The 16,477-nt window shown below is 44.8% G+C and overlaps 1 protein-coding gene across 2 annotated transcripts in view; it reads right to left on the minus strand.

Annotated features, from left to right (window-relative positions):
- Window positions 1-16,477, minus strand: part of CLUAP1 (clusterin associated protein 1) — a 55,895-nt gene that overhangs the window by 16,220 nt on the left and 23,198 nt on the right. For both annotated transcript variants that reach the window (XM_056503514.1, XM_056503515.1), the window contains exon 9: window positions 3,886-3,958. In XM_056503514.1, coding sequence (XP_056359489.1) covers window positions 3,886-3,958 — 73 coding nt within the window. The remainder of the gene's footprint in view (window positions 1-3,885; window positions 3,959-16,477) is intronic.

Below are 16,477 nucleotides of genomic sequence, written 5' to 3' on the forward strand. Positions count from 1 at the left end.
TGCCAAGCAAAGATTAGAAAAATAACAGCAATTTCCTCCCTGCTCAGCATGAAAGACATTTTCATACTACTGCAAGTACTTAATTGTGTGTATTTTCATCAGGCAGATAATACCCAGAGCCTGACCTGTAGCTAGAGTTCAAAATCTTTATGTTGTTTAAGAACAGTATTTCAAACAATTTAGTGTTGGTTTTTTGTTGTTTTTTTCAGTGCAGTGGTTTTACGGAGTTGCTCTGTCAAAGAGAATTTGCAATGTGTGGAAGCAAAAAAAAAAAATAAAAAAAAAATAAAAAAAAACCACTACAATAACACTACACAATTTTGCCAGTTTTATCTGAGTACTGTGTCCATGGACTTTCTTTATTCTTACCACAGACCTGCACAACTCAACCACTATTCCACAGCTCTCCTTTATGAGAAACAGGATTTCTCAGGCTGAAACTCAACTGAGAGCTGTCCAAAACTCCTGCAGGTTCACTGCAGAGAGAAATGAAGGATTAATTAGGAGCCCTCCTTACCAAATTAGCAGGAGATAAGGTCAGGGGATGCAGACAATGCAAGAGCTGATCAATTCTGTGGGCAGGTGAAGGTACCAGTGCTCACAGGGCAGAGAGGATGCTGACTTTTATCAGCTAATAGCAACACATTTATCACCACCTGCCAACTGAAGATGGAATAAAACTTTGGATAAAACCACCTTGCTTTGTGTGGAGGGCATTACTCAAAAATGTAAGTGGAATAGTGAAATATTCAGCAGGATCTGTGGTGATGGGACAAGCAGTGATAGTTTTAAACTGAAGGTAGGTTAATTTAGACAAGAAATTGGGAAAGAATTTCTTCCTTGTGAGGGTGGGCAGGCCCTGGCACAGGGTGCCCAGAGCAGCTGTGGCTGCCCCTGGATCCCTGGCAGTGCCCAAGGCCAGGCTGGATGGGGCTTGGAGCAGCCTGGGACAGTGGGAGGTGTCCCTGCCCATGGCTTTAAGTTCCCTTCCCACTCAAAGCAGTCTGGGATTCCATGAAATATTTTTCCCTTCAAAAACCTGCTGCAGAGAGATGTTTCTGATGGTGAAATCCTTTACTCTTGCCTGTCACTGGCTCACTAGAGGGCACATCCTGTCTCAGGAGCATGCAGCACCCAAAATCCAAACAGCTGAAAGGCTGAAGGGCTCAGGGCTGCAGCACCTCACACCATTTCCTCACCATGCTCACAGCACTCTGATAAAATCACTGCAGTCCCTTGGGAATCCTGTCCAGCACAAACTCCATCCCTCAGGTGATCCCTGTTTCTGGTGTGAGTTGCACCTCAGTGGTGCTGAGCTCCTGCTGCTGCTCCTTCTTTGTTTCCTCTTGTGCCAAACCTGTGTTTTTCCTGTGCTGAGGATCCTGGGATTAACACAGCTGCTCTGTAAACCATCTGTGCCATGTAAGACACCAACTTCTGCATTCCCTCACCAAAGCACATCTCTTGGGTTTGAACTGTTTAAAGGGCAGCATTTAATTAATTAGCAGAGGAGGAGGGGCTCTGCTCTAAGGGGAGAGCCCAGGCTGTTAGGTGTGAGCAGACTGTGGGCTTGGGGAGCTTTACAACATTCCATTAATTAGCCCCTGTGCTCCTGACTGGAAAACAGCCCTGAGAGCCAAATTTCCTGTCTCAGTTCCACCCCTGCAGACCTTCCCAGACAAAGGCAGGGTGGAGCTGACAGAAATGACTCCATTTGCCAAGGTGATGGGACAGTCAATAAATGAGGCAGCTCTGGAAGCAGCATCCTGCTGCTCTTCTCACTAGAATAAATGCTAATTATGACAATTAGGTACTTGAATTATGATGTATTATGGTAATATTTGAGGTTATTAAAAGTAATAATCACATTCTTAGGTGGCAGTCAGATCAGTCACTAAAAGGCAAAGTTCCTTTTATTTCAGAGATGCAAAATGAAAGAACAGTTTTCCAGCTGAAAACTGACAGACAAGGACAAAGCAGGGCAGCAATTTTCATGTTATACCTCATACTGCCAATTACTGGTGATTGATGCTCACCTCCTCTTGAACTTTTTTACCCTAAAAACTGTCAGAGAGGAGGACTTGAACTTTTTCATGCAAATAAATCCTTGAAATAATTCCACATTCTTTTAATTTACATTACAAATACTATATTTCAGCTAAAACTCCTTTACTCTTTCCACCTCATTGATATGAGACCAAAGATAGGCAGAAATCAGGGAACTTCCTCTTTCATGACTGATTTCTGAAAATCTCAGCCACAAAACAAACTGTGAAGTGCAATTTTTGTATCTTTACTCAATTTCAGCTTTCATGAACCCTCCCTCTGACCCTGAGAATTAACTTCCCTCCTAGTTTCTCCCAGTATCAAATAAAACCACACAGACTGCAATATTAAATTCACAGAGGTAGTTCATGATGAAGTTCTGGCTGGTGTTTAGCTCAAAAAGACCAGTGTCTGGTTTGTGAGCTTTCTACAGAGTCTCAAGAGGTCGTTAATTCCCTTCTGATCCTAATTAATCAAGAAGTAGTTCAGGAAAAAAAAAGGAAAAAAACCCCCAAATTTTAACCGCATTCCCATTTTGCAGATAGACTAAAATCCAACAAATGCAGGGAGGCAAATGTGGATCCTATTGAGAAGACTGATGATATTAGTGAGAATTTTAAGCTGTGAGTTTTCATCTGGTAAAGTTCTGATCTGTGTCATAAAGAACCATTCTGAACACAAGTGCTGAGGACATGAATTTGGGCCAGCAAGGACACCCTGGTTTTTCAGGACAGCCCAGCACGTGTGTGATGAAGCACAAACCAGCAGGACTACTCACCTCCATGAAGCATTTGGCTGAGAAGAATCCTCTGTCCAAATCTGCTCTCAAGCAATCCCCTGCTGCTGGGCCAAGTCTGTATCCCCAGCCAGCCCAGGCAGGGCTGGGAACAGTAAAATGAAGCCCTAAATCTGCTCTGGGGTTGCCCAGCATTCAGTGGCTGGCTGTGATAATTCCTCAGATCTGCAGGTGCAGCTAGCAAGGGGAACATTCCCAGAGGAACATTTCACAGCTGTCCTTTAAAGCTGTGTCTTGGGTTGCTGTGGCCAGCAATGTCACCATCTGTTGAGCCAGGTGGGGCATTGATTCCTTATCTCCTGGCACATATTATCTGCTAATGGGCCATCTTTAAACCAGCTGGGGCAATCATCTTGATCTTTTCCACAGCCCATCCTCCCTCCAGGAGGATAATATCTGCTGCTGGCCCATTCAGTCCCAGGGCATGACTGATAAAATTCCATCATCCCACTGGGAGATGCTCCAGCCAGGGGAGGAGCCAAGCCTTTCCAACCTAGAGAAAAACTGAGATTTTGGACACCAAGGTACCTTCTTTCCACTGGATTCCAGAGGAAAGCCAGACCTTTCCACATCATCCCTGCACCTTCAGAGGAAACTGCACCTTCTCCAGGAGCACTGCTCCAGCTGAACCACATCTGCCACTGCAGGAGGATGCAGCCACCATTGAATGGGACTGTGCCAACACCCTGACTGACTGATGGGGTGTCAGGTTTGATTCTGACTCTGTCAGGGTTGGGATTGTTCTTTGTAATACTGTATTTCTATTTTAATTTTCCTGTTAAAGAACTGTTATTCCTAATTCCCATATCTTTGCCTGAGAGCCTCTTAATTTCAAAATTATAATTTGGAGGGGTAGGTTTACATTCTCCATTTCAAAGAGAAGCTTCTGCCTTTATTGGCAGACACCTGTCCTTCACACCAGGACAAGCTGTCATGATTCCACTTGTTCTCCCCCTGCCACCCCCCATCCCCTTGGAAGTGGAGACTTCCACATGGAGTAGCCAGCACTTAGCAACTCCTACAAGGAAGAAAATGCCACTTACTGCCACTCTTGAGCAGGTGCTGCTCCTCCTCCTTCAGCCTGTTCTGAATGAGACGTAGCATGTTGGCTGCTTCCTGCAAGAAAAGAAAATTGCCTTGGGAAAGCTGCCACAGGTAGAATAGGACTAGAAAATGTCAGCATTGAGACTGTTTTATGGAAAAATAGGTTTGATCTGAAATATGGAGCTCCTGCTTGCTTCGTGAGGGTCAGTATACAAAGCTGAGATCAACCAGTGCACTGAAATGCAACCTTACATCCCCACTGGGTGAAACATCACTTATCCCAAGGAAAATTGCTCTATTTGTCTCCATCCCACAGAAGATGATTGCTGTTGCTCTGAAAAGCAAGCTTTGGTAGCTGTTTTCAGCCAGCAGTCCATTAAACACCAGAAGTGGTTTGTGAAATGACTGCACTTTCTAACACACATCCAAACCAGAAAAAATCCACACCTTTGCAAACAAAACTGGGGCAAACAACCCAATCAATGAGCTGGAAAAGCACAGCCATGTATTTATTATACCACTCTGCTGCAAAGGAGAACCAACCAAGTCAAGGTCAGTGACACTAAAAAGGCACACGATGGGACCTTTCTAGATAATTTTTAATGACATTTAGCTTAAATTTGGGTAATACTAAAGGTGAAAAGCAAACTAAACACAATAGAATAATACACAGAATAATCAGGCACAGCCAGAACCCACAACATGGACAGCTGGCAACAGCTGATACAAGATTTAGCCACAAATTTTGCTAATTTTAGTCTCCTCAATTCCAGTCAGGCAGAGGAAAGTTAATTAATTGTGGATTGAAATAAGATTTTTCTGAACCTTTGATTTTTCTATGCAAAATATGATTATAATTAAAACCACCAGTTGCTCTGATGTGATCAGACCTCCACACTTACAGTGCACTTGTGGGAAGGAAACATGAACTCAGCTGGAATATCCATAAGACAGAGGGAAGAAATTAAGAAGAGCATGAAATGTGGAATGGAGCACAAGCTCTTTCCACTTTCAAGTGGAAATGTGTTTCCATAAATACAGAAGCTGAGAAAGGAACCTCCAAGGCCCACCCAGCACATGAGGAAGTTGCTGGAAATAGAGGCCTGAGGACAGACTGGAATGGTCCAACCCAACTTGGCATAAATATCTGTCCTGGGAATTGGAATTCATGCTGGAAAAGCTTGCAGGGAAGATGCTCCCAAGTGGAAGTGATGTGTCACCTGTACCTGGTGAGAAACACAGCTCAGTGCCTCTCTCAAGGAAATCAATCCTGATCCAAAAATCTGCTGTGGGCAATCACAAACTGTCTGCTCTGCAAACTCTCAGTGCTAACAGAGACAGGAATATTGCTAATGGATCCCTGGGACCAAAGGAAGAACCCTGCAAAACTGAAGCAGGTATGACATGTCCAGGGGATAAAGCTGAAAGGTCAGGATGCCAAATCCCATGGAATGAGACCCTCCAGCAGTAACTTGCATCAACAGGACTATTGAAACTCCAAACTGATGGTGTGCTCTGCAGGGAGAAGCTAATTCTGCAAAAACAAGTGAGGAAAAGACACAAGCATGTTTTTAAACTCATTTCATGTAGACTCAGAACATTTGAAATACTCTGTGGAGGAAACTGCTGTTCTTTATGAATTCCTTCTTCATGCTTAGCACTCTCCACCCCACTCAGTGCCAGCAAAGCCTTTTCAAAAATGATGAAAATTGAAATGAGTGTGGACCTGAGGCAAGATTTTCAGAGGTCTCTAGCTAACAGTGTTTCCTTTGGTCATTCCAAGGTCTCCCTCTGCATCAATGAGTCCCAATATTTCCTCAATGAGCTTCACATTTACTGTCTTTTTTTTTTTTCTTTACCTCTTCCTCTCAGCCAGCCCTAAGGTTTAATTATGGTCAGTGATTTAAATAAGCCCCTGCCCCCATTCCCAAGGCAGCCTCCCCCCTGCTCTGTCCCTGGGACAAATGAGGGATCCCAACCCCACTGCATCTCATACACTGCATATCCAAAGAAAGGAAAAACCAGGATAAAAGGAAAAGGACATTTCCCAAATGTCATGGGGACAAATTCATAAGCTCAGGAAACACATTTAGAATGTTCACAGAGCAGTGAAATAATCAGCACAGACATAGTCACTGCCTGGCACTGCAATTCCAGGCACACACCACAACAGCTGGAACTGGCAATTCCAACTGAGACAAATCAGCAGCTGCCCTGCCCTGCTTCCCTGCTCCTTCCCTTCCACTCTCCAGCTCTGACAAAAGCATTTGTGCAGAACCTGCTGCAAACAAATCCATCCAAACAAAATTAAGCCAGGCAAATTCTCCTCTGCAGCTCAGCTTGTGCCTAGCCAAGGTCCTGACTGGAGGATGGGGTGCTGCACCCGTGGGGATAACAGCTGGGTTAAGAAGATGGGGTTTATGAAGTTAAACTACAAGAGAAACGAAGGCTAAAAGAATGTTTACCCATAGAGATGAGCCACTTCTCCCCCTTCCCCCAGCCTTTCACCTGTGCTGCTGCCAGCAGCTCAGCTGAAGTCATTGCAAACCAGCCCAGTCACTTAACTGGCAGGAAAAATGTTGTTTTTCTGCTGGTTTAGGTTTCTGAATAACTTGATGCATGGCTGGTCAAATGCCACTGTCAGCCCAAGGGACCTGCTGAGGCTGTGCATCCTCCCTTCCAAAGCAGCCCATGGCTCCATCACTGCCACATCCTGCAGAAGCTCATCAAAAACTGCAGCAACAGAAAATGTTTTAAAAGGGCAGGTCCAAACCAGTCAGAACCAGGAGAGCATCAGTGAACTGCTGGTTACTGTCCTTAACAAGTGACATCTTCAAAGAGGGGGCAGAAGGGAAGGCAATTCAGAAACCCAGAAAGTAAACAGAATTTATCACTTAATGTTCTAAAGGTTTTGAACACCTGCAATGATCAAAGCTGCAGTTTTGGGCCTGGGAGGCTTCCATGGTGACACCACCTCAGCAGATGTGACTTAGGGCAGCTCAGCAAAGCCCAGCCTGGGCTCATCAGAGCTGTTTGTGTGTTTGAGGCTGGCCCTGGGTGTGATCCAGGGCTGGCACAGGGCACAGGAGCTGGGGGTGATGACTGGAGCACTGCAGGTGCTCTCTGAGCACAGGCTGTTGTATTAGGGCCCAGGGGCTGCTCAGGTGTCAGCAGTGACAGTGACAGCTCCATGAAAACAGAGATGTGTCCCTGTGCTGGTGCAGCTCCCACAGGGAACAGCCTGAGTGCCCTGGGATGCTGGATGGGAAGGAGCCACTATTTAACCCCCTGTTGAGTCTCTCCAGTAAACAAAGAGCAGGAGCTGCAGCAGGCAAACACTCTCTGGATTGTCCTCTCCAAGTGAATTTTATTCAAATGAAGTGGCAGCTCCCACTGGGGAATCACAGTGTCAGATCAACACAATTCAAGTACCAGTTAACACAAAATCACCCCAGCACAGTTTGGATTTTGTGTTAAGTCAGTCAAACACCTGAGAATGCCCCATAATGTGCTGATATCAGATCCTCAGCATCCAAAACTTTTTTATTCAACATATGTGCTTCACAAAACTATGACTTGCTCTACTGCAAACACAGCCAAGAGATGAAGTACATAAACCTGGTTCTAATTCATAAACCCCAACATCCCAGCCTTGATACATGTTCCAGATACTTTGACAGATTCTGTGGAGAGCTGGGGTAATGTTTTTTGTAGGCTGGAGTTGGAATGAGGCAATACATATGCTCTGCATCTCAATCTTCTTCAGCTGGCAAAGCAGATGATTTTCCACCTAATACCTATGGAAGTCTTTGCAATAATTGTGTCAATGTTTTAATATGATCTGATCTCTTGCTCTCTGCACAAGTAAAACAATTTTGAGTTAGAGTGTGCAGGCTCTGGGGTGGGAGGGGTGTCTGGGGTGGTTTTGTTTTTAAACTGAAGCCATGAAAACATCCCCCAGCAGGTGACTCACAGACAACTTGCTTTGCCACTGACTCAGTGTTTATCTCAAGGCCAGTGATCCAGGATTTGGAGAAGCCACAGCAGTGCCAGTCCCTTATCCCAATCCTTTATATGTACCTGATGTTCCTGGTTTAAAACCATGACATCAATCTGGAATCCATGAGATTGAAGGCAAGTCTGATAGCTCAAAAGCAGGAAGAATAAAAATGATTCAGTATTTGACCATTTAAAACAGTTCAGCTTTTTGGTTTGGTTTTTTTTTCTTTTTATTTTCTTGCTTATTTTTTTTAGGTTTTAGCTAACCTCAAAGTTTGGGCTTTTTTTTTTTTTTTTTTTAAACCACCAGCAGGATTTTGAATACAAAGAACTTGTGCCCTGCAGCCAGCTGGCAGACACAATTATCACTAAGTAAAAAGGAAAGGGAAAGGAGTGAGTGAAATAGGAAGGGAATAAGTGCAAAAGTACAGGACAACAACTGGAGCTCACTGACTTTTTGCATTTGGATCAAGCACTTCAATTTCTGCCTAAGCTATTCCTTTTGTTCTCAGACACTCTCCCAATCCCAGAAATCTCTGTATGTTTAATTTTTTCATCTTAGCAAGGGAAAACAATGTTTTTTGTTTATGATTTTTTTTCCTAGAGTGATTTACAGTGCTCCCACTGCTCTGAAGTACCCTTGGAGGAATGAAGCCAATTTGCTGCTGGATTGAAGGGCTCAGCTCACCTTGACTTCACCTGGGCAGCTGCTCCCTGCTCTGTCACAGAACAAAGCACCTGAGATCAGCTCCTGCTACACTGAGGCAGCTGGTTCTGGTGAGAGAGCTGCCACTCATGCAGCAGGAGGCAGATAAAGAATTAGGAGAAACCAGGAGAAGCCTGATGAGAATGTGACAACTCTCAGTGACAGGAAATCTGCCAAGGCCAACGGGAAAGGGACTAAAGTTCATAGAAACAGGAGGTACCAACCCACCTGGAGCTGCTCTTTAAGAGCAGAGATGATGTGTCCTGGATGTTGCACTAGTGTTAAATACCTCCTCCAAAATTCATGTTCTGAATGGGAATATGGCTCTTATGTTTGACTAGACCTGACTGCAGTGCTGCAGGGTTTGTTCCTTTTTATTCAGCTGAGGAATGGTGGGACAGACAAGATCCACCTGAAGCAGTGGGGCAGAAGAACCTTCAGCATCAGGCTTGCTCAGCTATGGGCAGGATTTTAAATGAGGTCTGGCAGGGAATGATGTGATGGTGATCCTGACAAGAACCAGGGCACTGTGAACAAGCTCTGGAATGTTCTTTGTGAAGGTACAACAAGTGGGATCCCCTCTCATGTGCCTGAACACAAGTGCATCCATTGTAAGAAACAAACCAGGAGGAATCAGTGTGCACAGCTGTGATCCCACAGGCACTACAGAAATATGGTGGCTCCTAATAAATCCTGGCACACCAGCTCTAGCACTCACATTTATCAAAACAATTACACCTGTTAGATCACTACTGAAGAGCACTTTCATCAATAGGAGTCACAAGAGCACCTCAGAACCTTGAAAGGTTTCTTTTTTCAAGGACAAACGTGTTAATTAACAGAGCAGCTTTCATGCCATCAAGAAAATTAGGGGGAAAGCACAGATGCTTTCTAATGTGAGGGCAATGTTTCATCAAGGAAAGCTATCAGAGTAGAAAAACCTAGCATGGCTTTTCATAGAATCATTAAGGTTGGAAATTACTTCTGAGATCAAGGGGTTTTTTGTCAACCATGTCCCCAAGTGCCACATCCACTTGTTTTCTGAATGCTTCCAAGGATGTGACCCCACCATGGGATGTCCCAATGCTCCCTGTGAAGGGATTTCTCCTGATATCCAACCTGAAACTCCTGTGGCACAGCTTGGGGCCATTTCCCTTTGTCCTAAATCCAGCTATGATGACTTTGTTTTGGGGGAAAACCTTTAGGAAGAAAAGCTTCCAACAAGGATGTGTGGGAAAGGTGTCTTCACATGGGGTCACACAGAAGGCAGAGGCAGGAAAAGATGAGATTTTTGGCTGATTTACACCAATGCAGCTCTCAATGACACCAGCTCAGGCTGCACAGAGCCAAACAGTGAAATGCATTCAAAACCAACCCACAGCAACTATTCTTAAATCAGATTGGTTTAACATTTCTCACACACTTTTTCCTAAAGCTCCCATAATTGCTTGGCAAGTCCTGATTTCATCCAGCCCCAGCACTGCAATACCCAGAGATGGAGCTGGAAGGGATCAGCACTCTCCAAACCTGGACATCAACCCCTTCCCTCTGGGAGCTCAGCAGAAGGGGATCACTCAGGGAGAGGAATGGCAGCTTGGCAATTGTTTGTTCTCACCCTGTGGGATGTGTTTGCTGACCTGGCTGCCTTGCTCGTGCCCTGTGTGAACTCTCTTGGCCTCTCTCTAAGTTCTCCCCTCGTATCCTCACACAGTAAATGAGTAATTCTCCTCCTGGCATGATTCTGGAATGATGTGATACAGTGTAAAACCTTTCTGCACAGGCTACTGCACATTTTCTATTGGAATGCTCACACAGTGCACAGCTGGCCCAAAGAGGCTGCACAGCCTCTGTCCTTGGAGGCTTTGAGGACTGCACTGGATAAAGTCTGAAGGTACAGCTGACCTTGCTTGGAACAGAATGAATCTGTCAGTCAGTGACCAAGAAAAAGGTTTAAAAGTGATTTAGTTGACTGGTTTTCTATTTAAAAAACCCCAAAAGACAACTAACAAAATGCAGCTCAAAACCTTCCACCTTAAATACTTCTCTGCACTGCTGTGCTGGTTTCAAGGCCAGGTTGGAGGGGGCTGGAGCACCCTGGGCTGGTGGAGGTGTCCTTGCCCATGGCCCTGGATCAGCTTTAAGGCCCATCACAACCCAAAGCATTCTGTGATGTCAGAAATACTCTTGACCCACCCAGGAACCACAGGTCAGAGCCAAGGGAGCAGAACAGCCAAGGAAACAGCACTGAGCTCTCTGCTGAGGATCTGTGTGACTGTCCATGCAGGGCACAGCTCAGGAGGACTGTGCAGACACAGGAGACAAGGACTGGGAGGGCACTGGGAGAGGCTGCATGAGACCAGTGCAGGGCACAGGCCTTTAAATCTTCTGCCAGCACTGAGGAATCTAAACAGGACTGAGGAAATAAGTTAAAAAAGAGATCCAGACTAACATTTTTTTGCCCAAAATTTTCCAGGCAAAATGTTTTCATACAAGAAGCTTCAGGTCAGCAATAGCACAGACAAATTCACTACTACACTATCTAAAATAACATGACAGAGGATGGACTTTATCCTGTGGATCAGATGTGTTCTGTATTCAGCATTACATACAATGCAAATTTCTCCTAAGGACAACTCTCCATTTCTCCTATTTGCTTTTGTGGAAGGGATGAATTCTAATGACTCAATAACATCTCACTGCACATTCCCTTCATGGATTACATATTTATTGTAGTGAGCTTACAAGTGATTCTGTTTGAATGTGTAATTTATTTGAGTCAATGTACAATTCTGCAGTGTAGACCTGGGGTCAGTTTGCAGTGCCTGAAGAAATCATCATCCAAATTAACAGTGATTAGAAGTTAGGAGGCACTGCCTCATCCCTGCCAGACTCAAACTCCTGAATTATCCCCCGCCTGTGGCACAAAGCCCAAGTGTTCCAAGGGGGTCAGGATTACTCACACTTTTCAAGGAGAGTGTTTATCATATTAAAGGGCAGCTGTTGTTGGTGAACTTGAGGGTTCCAGGAACTGATAATGGACTCTGCTGCCTTCTGAGATGAATTAGCTCAATACAGCCCCCATGTCTCACAGCACCAGCCTCTTCAGCAGGGGGCTGACAGCACTCTTCAGTTTATTCCTGCTCTCCCACCCAAATGAAGTGGCAGCACCATCAAGCCTCTCTCCAACTCTTGCAGAGCCCAAGCACAGGAATCACAGACCTGTTTTTTACCATTTCTCCAGCTTGAAAATATTTGCACTCCTACTTCCTGCTCCCCAGGACAACACAATGCTCTACCTACTCCTAAGATGACTGGAATAAAACCATTTTCAAACATCTCCTAGTGGTGGGTTGGAGAAGAAGGAAGTGCAGGTGAGTAATGATTCAGACAAAGCTCTTCAGAAGGGGTGACAAGCACTTCTAGAACTGTTCATGCATCAGGCTTGGATTCTTTAACACAAAAGAGCAGGTAAATCATTTCTGGGCAACCAGCAATGGATAACACCAGCAGGTTTCACCTTTCCCATCCTGCTTCTCTGGTTCCCATAGCTCTGCTCTTTCCACAGAACAGCAGGGACAAAAGAGAGCTCCACTCCAGTTTACTCCATGGATTAAGAACCTGGAGCTGTTTCAGGAACTGAGCAGGAACTGAGATGCACTCTCTGAAGTTTCCCAGCAGAAGGTGGCCACCAGCAAGGGGACTCAGACCCTGATAACAGGGCAGGTTCCTCCTCAGTCCTCTCACAGATGGAACAAAGCCTGAGGAGGAGACTCAGACTCTCAGCTCTCCAGGTCAAATAAAAAAATAAAAAAATCCAGGAGAGTATCACAATGAAGTGTCCTGCCATGGAGGTTTCCATTGATTTGGAACTACATCATGCTCAAGCTAAGTCCAACTGGGAATGGAACTGGATTTCCAGCAAATAAATATGATCCCAGCCCCCAGGCAGAAAGGTGTGCAGTTTGTCCTGAGATTTCTTACCTCTCCTTGCTCCTGATGTTTGACCCTGCTGCAAAGCTGCTGAAATGCAGAGTGGGGCTCATGGGTTATCCCAACATCAGAATCCTCTGGGAGGAGAGGGCAGGGACTGCCCCTGCCAGCCCATGCCAAGGACATCTGTGTCAGAGGGCACTTCCACATGTGCAGTGTTCCACTTTCACATCTCACACAATTCAACCAGGAACTGCTCTCACAGACAGAAAACTGATTTTTTTTCCTATTTAAAGACTCAGACCCCACTGTTTTGCACCTGATGAGATTATGCATGTTTATGCAAATCCAAATGCCACTCTCTCAGCTCCTTTTCCCCACTAAGTACCTGCAGCAGAGAATAAGCTCCTCAATTTCCTATAGATCATTTTAACACTACCTACTAACGTCATTTGGTGCAAAGCACCAAACATCAGGCCCAAATTAAGAGTTATTTCAGCTTTTTATTTCAATCACCTGTTTAAATGTTTCCCAGTGAATTTAAAAGTTGATCTCTGGGGAAAAATAGAAATTGATCTTCTTGATTAGTGTTGTTTCAAGTAATCTGATTGTCTCCTTTTCTGAGTGAATTTCAAGTGATTTCTGTTACAAATTTCAGACATCTAAAGTCTTTGTGAATATTCAAAAGGATAATGCAAGGAAGGCAGGAAGATCATAATATGAACCACACACTTATTCATCTTCTTCCCAAATGAAGCTGGATAAAGAGAAGATGGAAAACCTACAAAGCAGCACTTTGGAATGCACTAGAGATTGTTCTCATGCATTGCTTCTTCCTCACTGAAGCCACTGCACAATAAAATTCAGAGAGACAAGTTAAGGACTGAATTTATTTGAGATCAGATGGTCCTGATTTCTCTTTGTGACAGCCATCCATGATTTCCAATCCATGCTGACAGGGAGAGCTATTACATCTCACCCTTTACAGAAACAGCTGCTGTCTTGACAAACTAACCCTGGCTGCAAAACTCAGCAGATCCTCTCTGTGCTCCTTCCCCAGGTGCAGAGTAGTTAATTTATAAAAGAATTTGTACAGATTTATAACAGCAGCAAGAAGAAACCAGACTGGGCAATCTTTACAGGGGGCTCATATCCAACCACAGCACCAAGCCCTGAGGCACAAGGAGCCTCTTTATCCTTCAGGGGCTGCTGGAGGAAGAATATGCATTTTTCCATTGTTCAGAAAAGCCTGTAAGTGATTTGGGATTCAATAATTTCTTGTTTAATCTCTAGCTCTGTGATAAAACGAGCTCTGGAGTGTGTCAGACATGAAGAACTTGAATCTGGGATCCTAAGACAAGTTTGCCACCCACCTGGCACACCAGATATCCAGAAAATCCCTAAGAGAAGACAGAACTTTGAGCACTGAGCTGACCTGACTGAGATCAATTGAACTGAAATCAATAGTTTGCATTTCCCAAGAAATTCTCCCTCAGCTTTAATGGGAGAGGATATCAAGAAAGCCCCAGGAGCAGGCAGGCATGACCTGTCTCAGGGCAGTTGCCATGGTATTGGCAGAGGACTGCAGAATTTTATTTCAGTGCAATGAATGCACACAGAACCTTTTCATCATCCCTGAAGCACTCTCCACACAGCCTCCCACCTTCTATCTCCAGCTTCTCCTCTCTGTGATCATCATTTCTCAGCCAGTAATTTCTTTTGTCCTTCTCTCCTACGCTCCACTGCCCCTTCTCTTCCTGTGCATTCCCTTCCCCCTGCTCTCATTTTTTCCACAATTCCCCACTGGTTTCAGTGTCTCAGTGCACCAATGCTGTCACCCTTGTACACTGAACTAAAGGCCAAAATAGAAGCAACCAACAATTCAGCAGCCTGTGCTTACTTTCACATCTGATATTCCACAAAATTCAGCAATGCTGGACCAGGAGTGCTCTCCTGGCACTGGTAAAATGTTTAAAGCAGTCATAATTCAGATGCACATTAGTTAGAAGATTAAAGGCTATAACCAGCTGCTTTTCATGTTAACCTTGTGCTGGCTAAAAGAGGGATAGTTCAGTGCAAAAAGCACAGAACCAAAGGGTACCTCAGAGGGAGCAGAACTTATTATGTGCATATTCAGAAGCTCTGATTAGAAAAAGAGTTTAATGAAAAAGGCATTTTATTTGGGGAGGGTGGATTGCAAAGGGTAAGTCACAACACAATCTGTTTCTCTGGAATTGCATGACTAATCATGAAGGACTGTTTAATGAGAATCCATAGAATCAATCATGGAATGGTTTGGGTTGGAAGGGACCCCAAAGCTCATCCCATCCCACCCCTGCCATGTCAGGGACACCTCCCACTGTCCCAGGCTGCTCCCAGCCCCATCCAGCCTGGCCTTGGGCACTGCCAGGGATCCAGGGGCAGCCACAGCTGCTCTGGGCACCCTGTGCCAGGGCCTGCCCACCCTCCCAGGGAACAATTCCTTCCCAATATTCTATCCAAACCTCTCCTCCTTCAGTTTAAAGCCATTCTCTCTTGTTCTATCTCTACATGCCCTTGGAAACCCCATAATGATGAAAAGAAAAGCAGTTTAAGCAATCCCAAACCGAAGATAGACTGAGTGCCTGAGAACATCCTCATCCCTGTGTCCACCACTTCATGGTACTCCTCAGCTGAGATTACACACTAACAGCATAAAAACAGTCTGAAAATACCTTAGGAGAAAGCTGCTGGAGAGGAAAGTACTTCTGGGGTGTCCTCTGAGAAGCACAAGAAAGAATAAGCACATTTTCCCCAGGGAAAAGGCAAATGCTGAAGGAAATTGCCAAGTTATTCTGGCATTACATAAGCTAATTCCAAAACCACTTTTTTGAACTGTATTAGTCTGTGCTGTCCTTTAAAAGAGAGGCATTCATTTATAATCCAGAGAGAATTTCAACCCCCAAATCTGAAAAACCCCTGAAAATTGGGTTTTTTAGAACAGCTAAAGTTGTAATAGCTTCTGTGTCTAAACACCCGAAACTATCCCATCTTAGAAACAGGGCAAAAATGAATTAACTGCACTGAATCTTTTTACAAAGCAGAAAAATAAGACCCAATTTTTGAGGAGGCATGGCTCATAAATCCCTGCCTTGGCACAGAACTGCAGGAAGATGGATTAATTCCATGAACAGCACAAAGGAACAGAAGGAGAATAAAAGAGGTAAAGCAGGCGAAGGAAACTGCAAAGACAAAAGGGCCTTGTTGAAATTCCTTGGATCCATGAGTCAGTAATGCATGACAGTTGTCAGTAAGTGTGAGATACCCATTCTAAAGACAAGTCATGGGTGGACTTCTGTCTTCTCCAGGTAATAATGGCCAAATAATTTTGTTTTTTTCATATATTTCAACAGGCTGTCATATCACACAGGCAGGTGCTCAGCAGGAGCTGCTTCATCTCCAATTAAGGGCTGGGCTCAGACTCAACATGAGCCTGTCAGTTCTTCTAACACAGATTTGTCAGCCCAGTGCCTGGCAGGATCACACTGATCACACTGCAGCCACTGCTCCCCATGACTGGCACAGGCAGCCAAAGGAGCAGGAGGCTCAGGACAACACCAGGAGCTGCCCCCACCAGGGGCTGGACACCCACAGCAAGGAAACAACACCTCAAAAATTTACACAACCACCAGCTCTGGAGTGCCTCAACTGCTCAATGTCACTTAATTGAAATCTTTCAATCACTTTGCTAATTAGGAGCTGGTCCAGGTTGGTGGCTGTGGATACCCAACCACTCTGAGTCCAACTGCAGCACAGATCTGACTTACTATTCAGTGAGAGAATCAGAACAAAAACTCCTAAAATCGTGGACTAAATCAAGGAGAGGGGCCCAGGAAGCTCAGAACAGCACAGGGAGTGCTGGATTAATCTAATTACACTGCTGATGCTTTTTGCTGGCAAGGCCTTTAGCCAATACA

This window comes from Oenanthe melanoleuca, chromosome 14 (assembly GCF_029582105.1).
Source record: "Oenanthe melanoleuca isolate GR-GAL-2019-014 chromosome 14, OMel1.0, whole genome shotgun sequence".
Taxonomy (NCBI): domain Eukaryota; kingdom Metazoa; phylum Chordata; class Aves; order Passeriformes; family Muscicapidae; genus Oenanthe; species Oenanthe melanoleuca.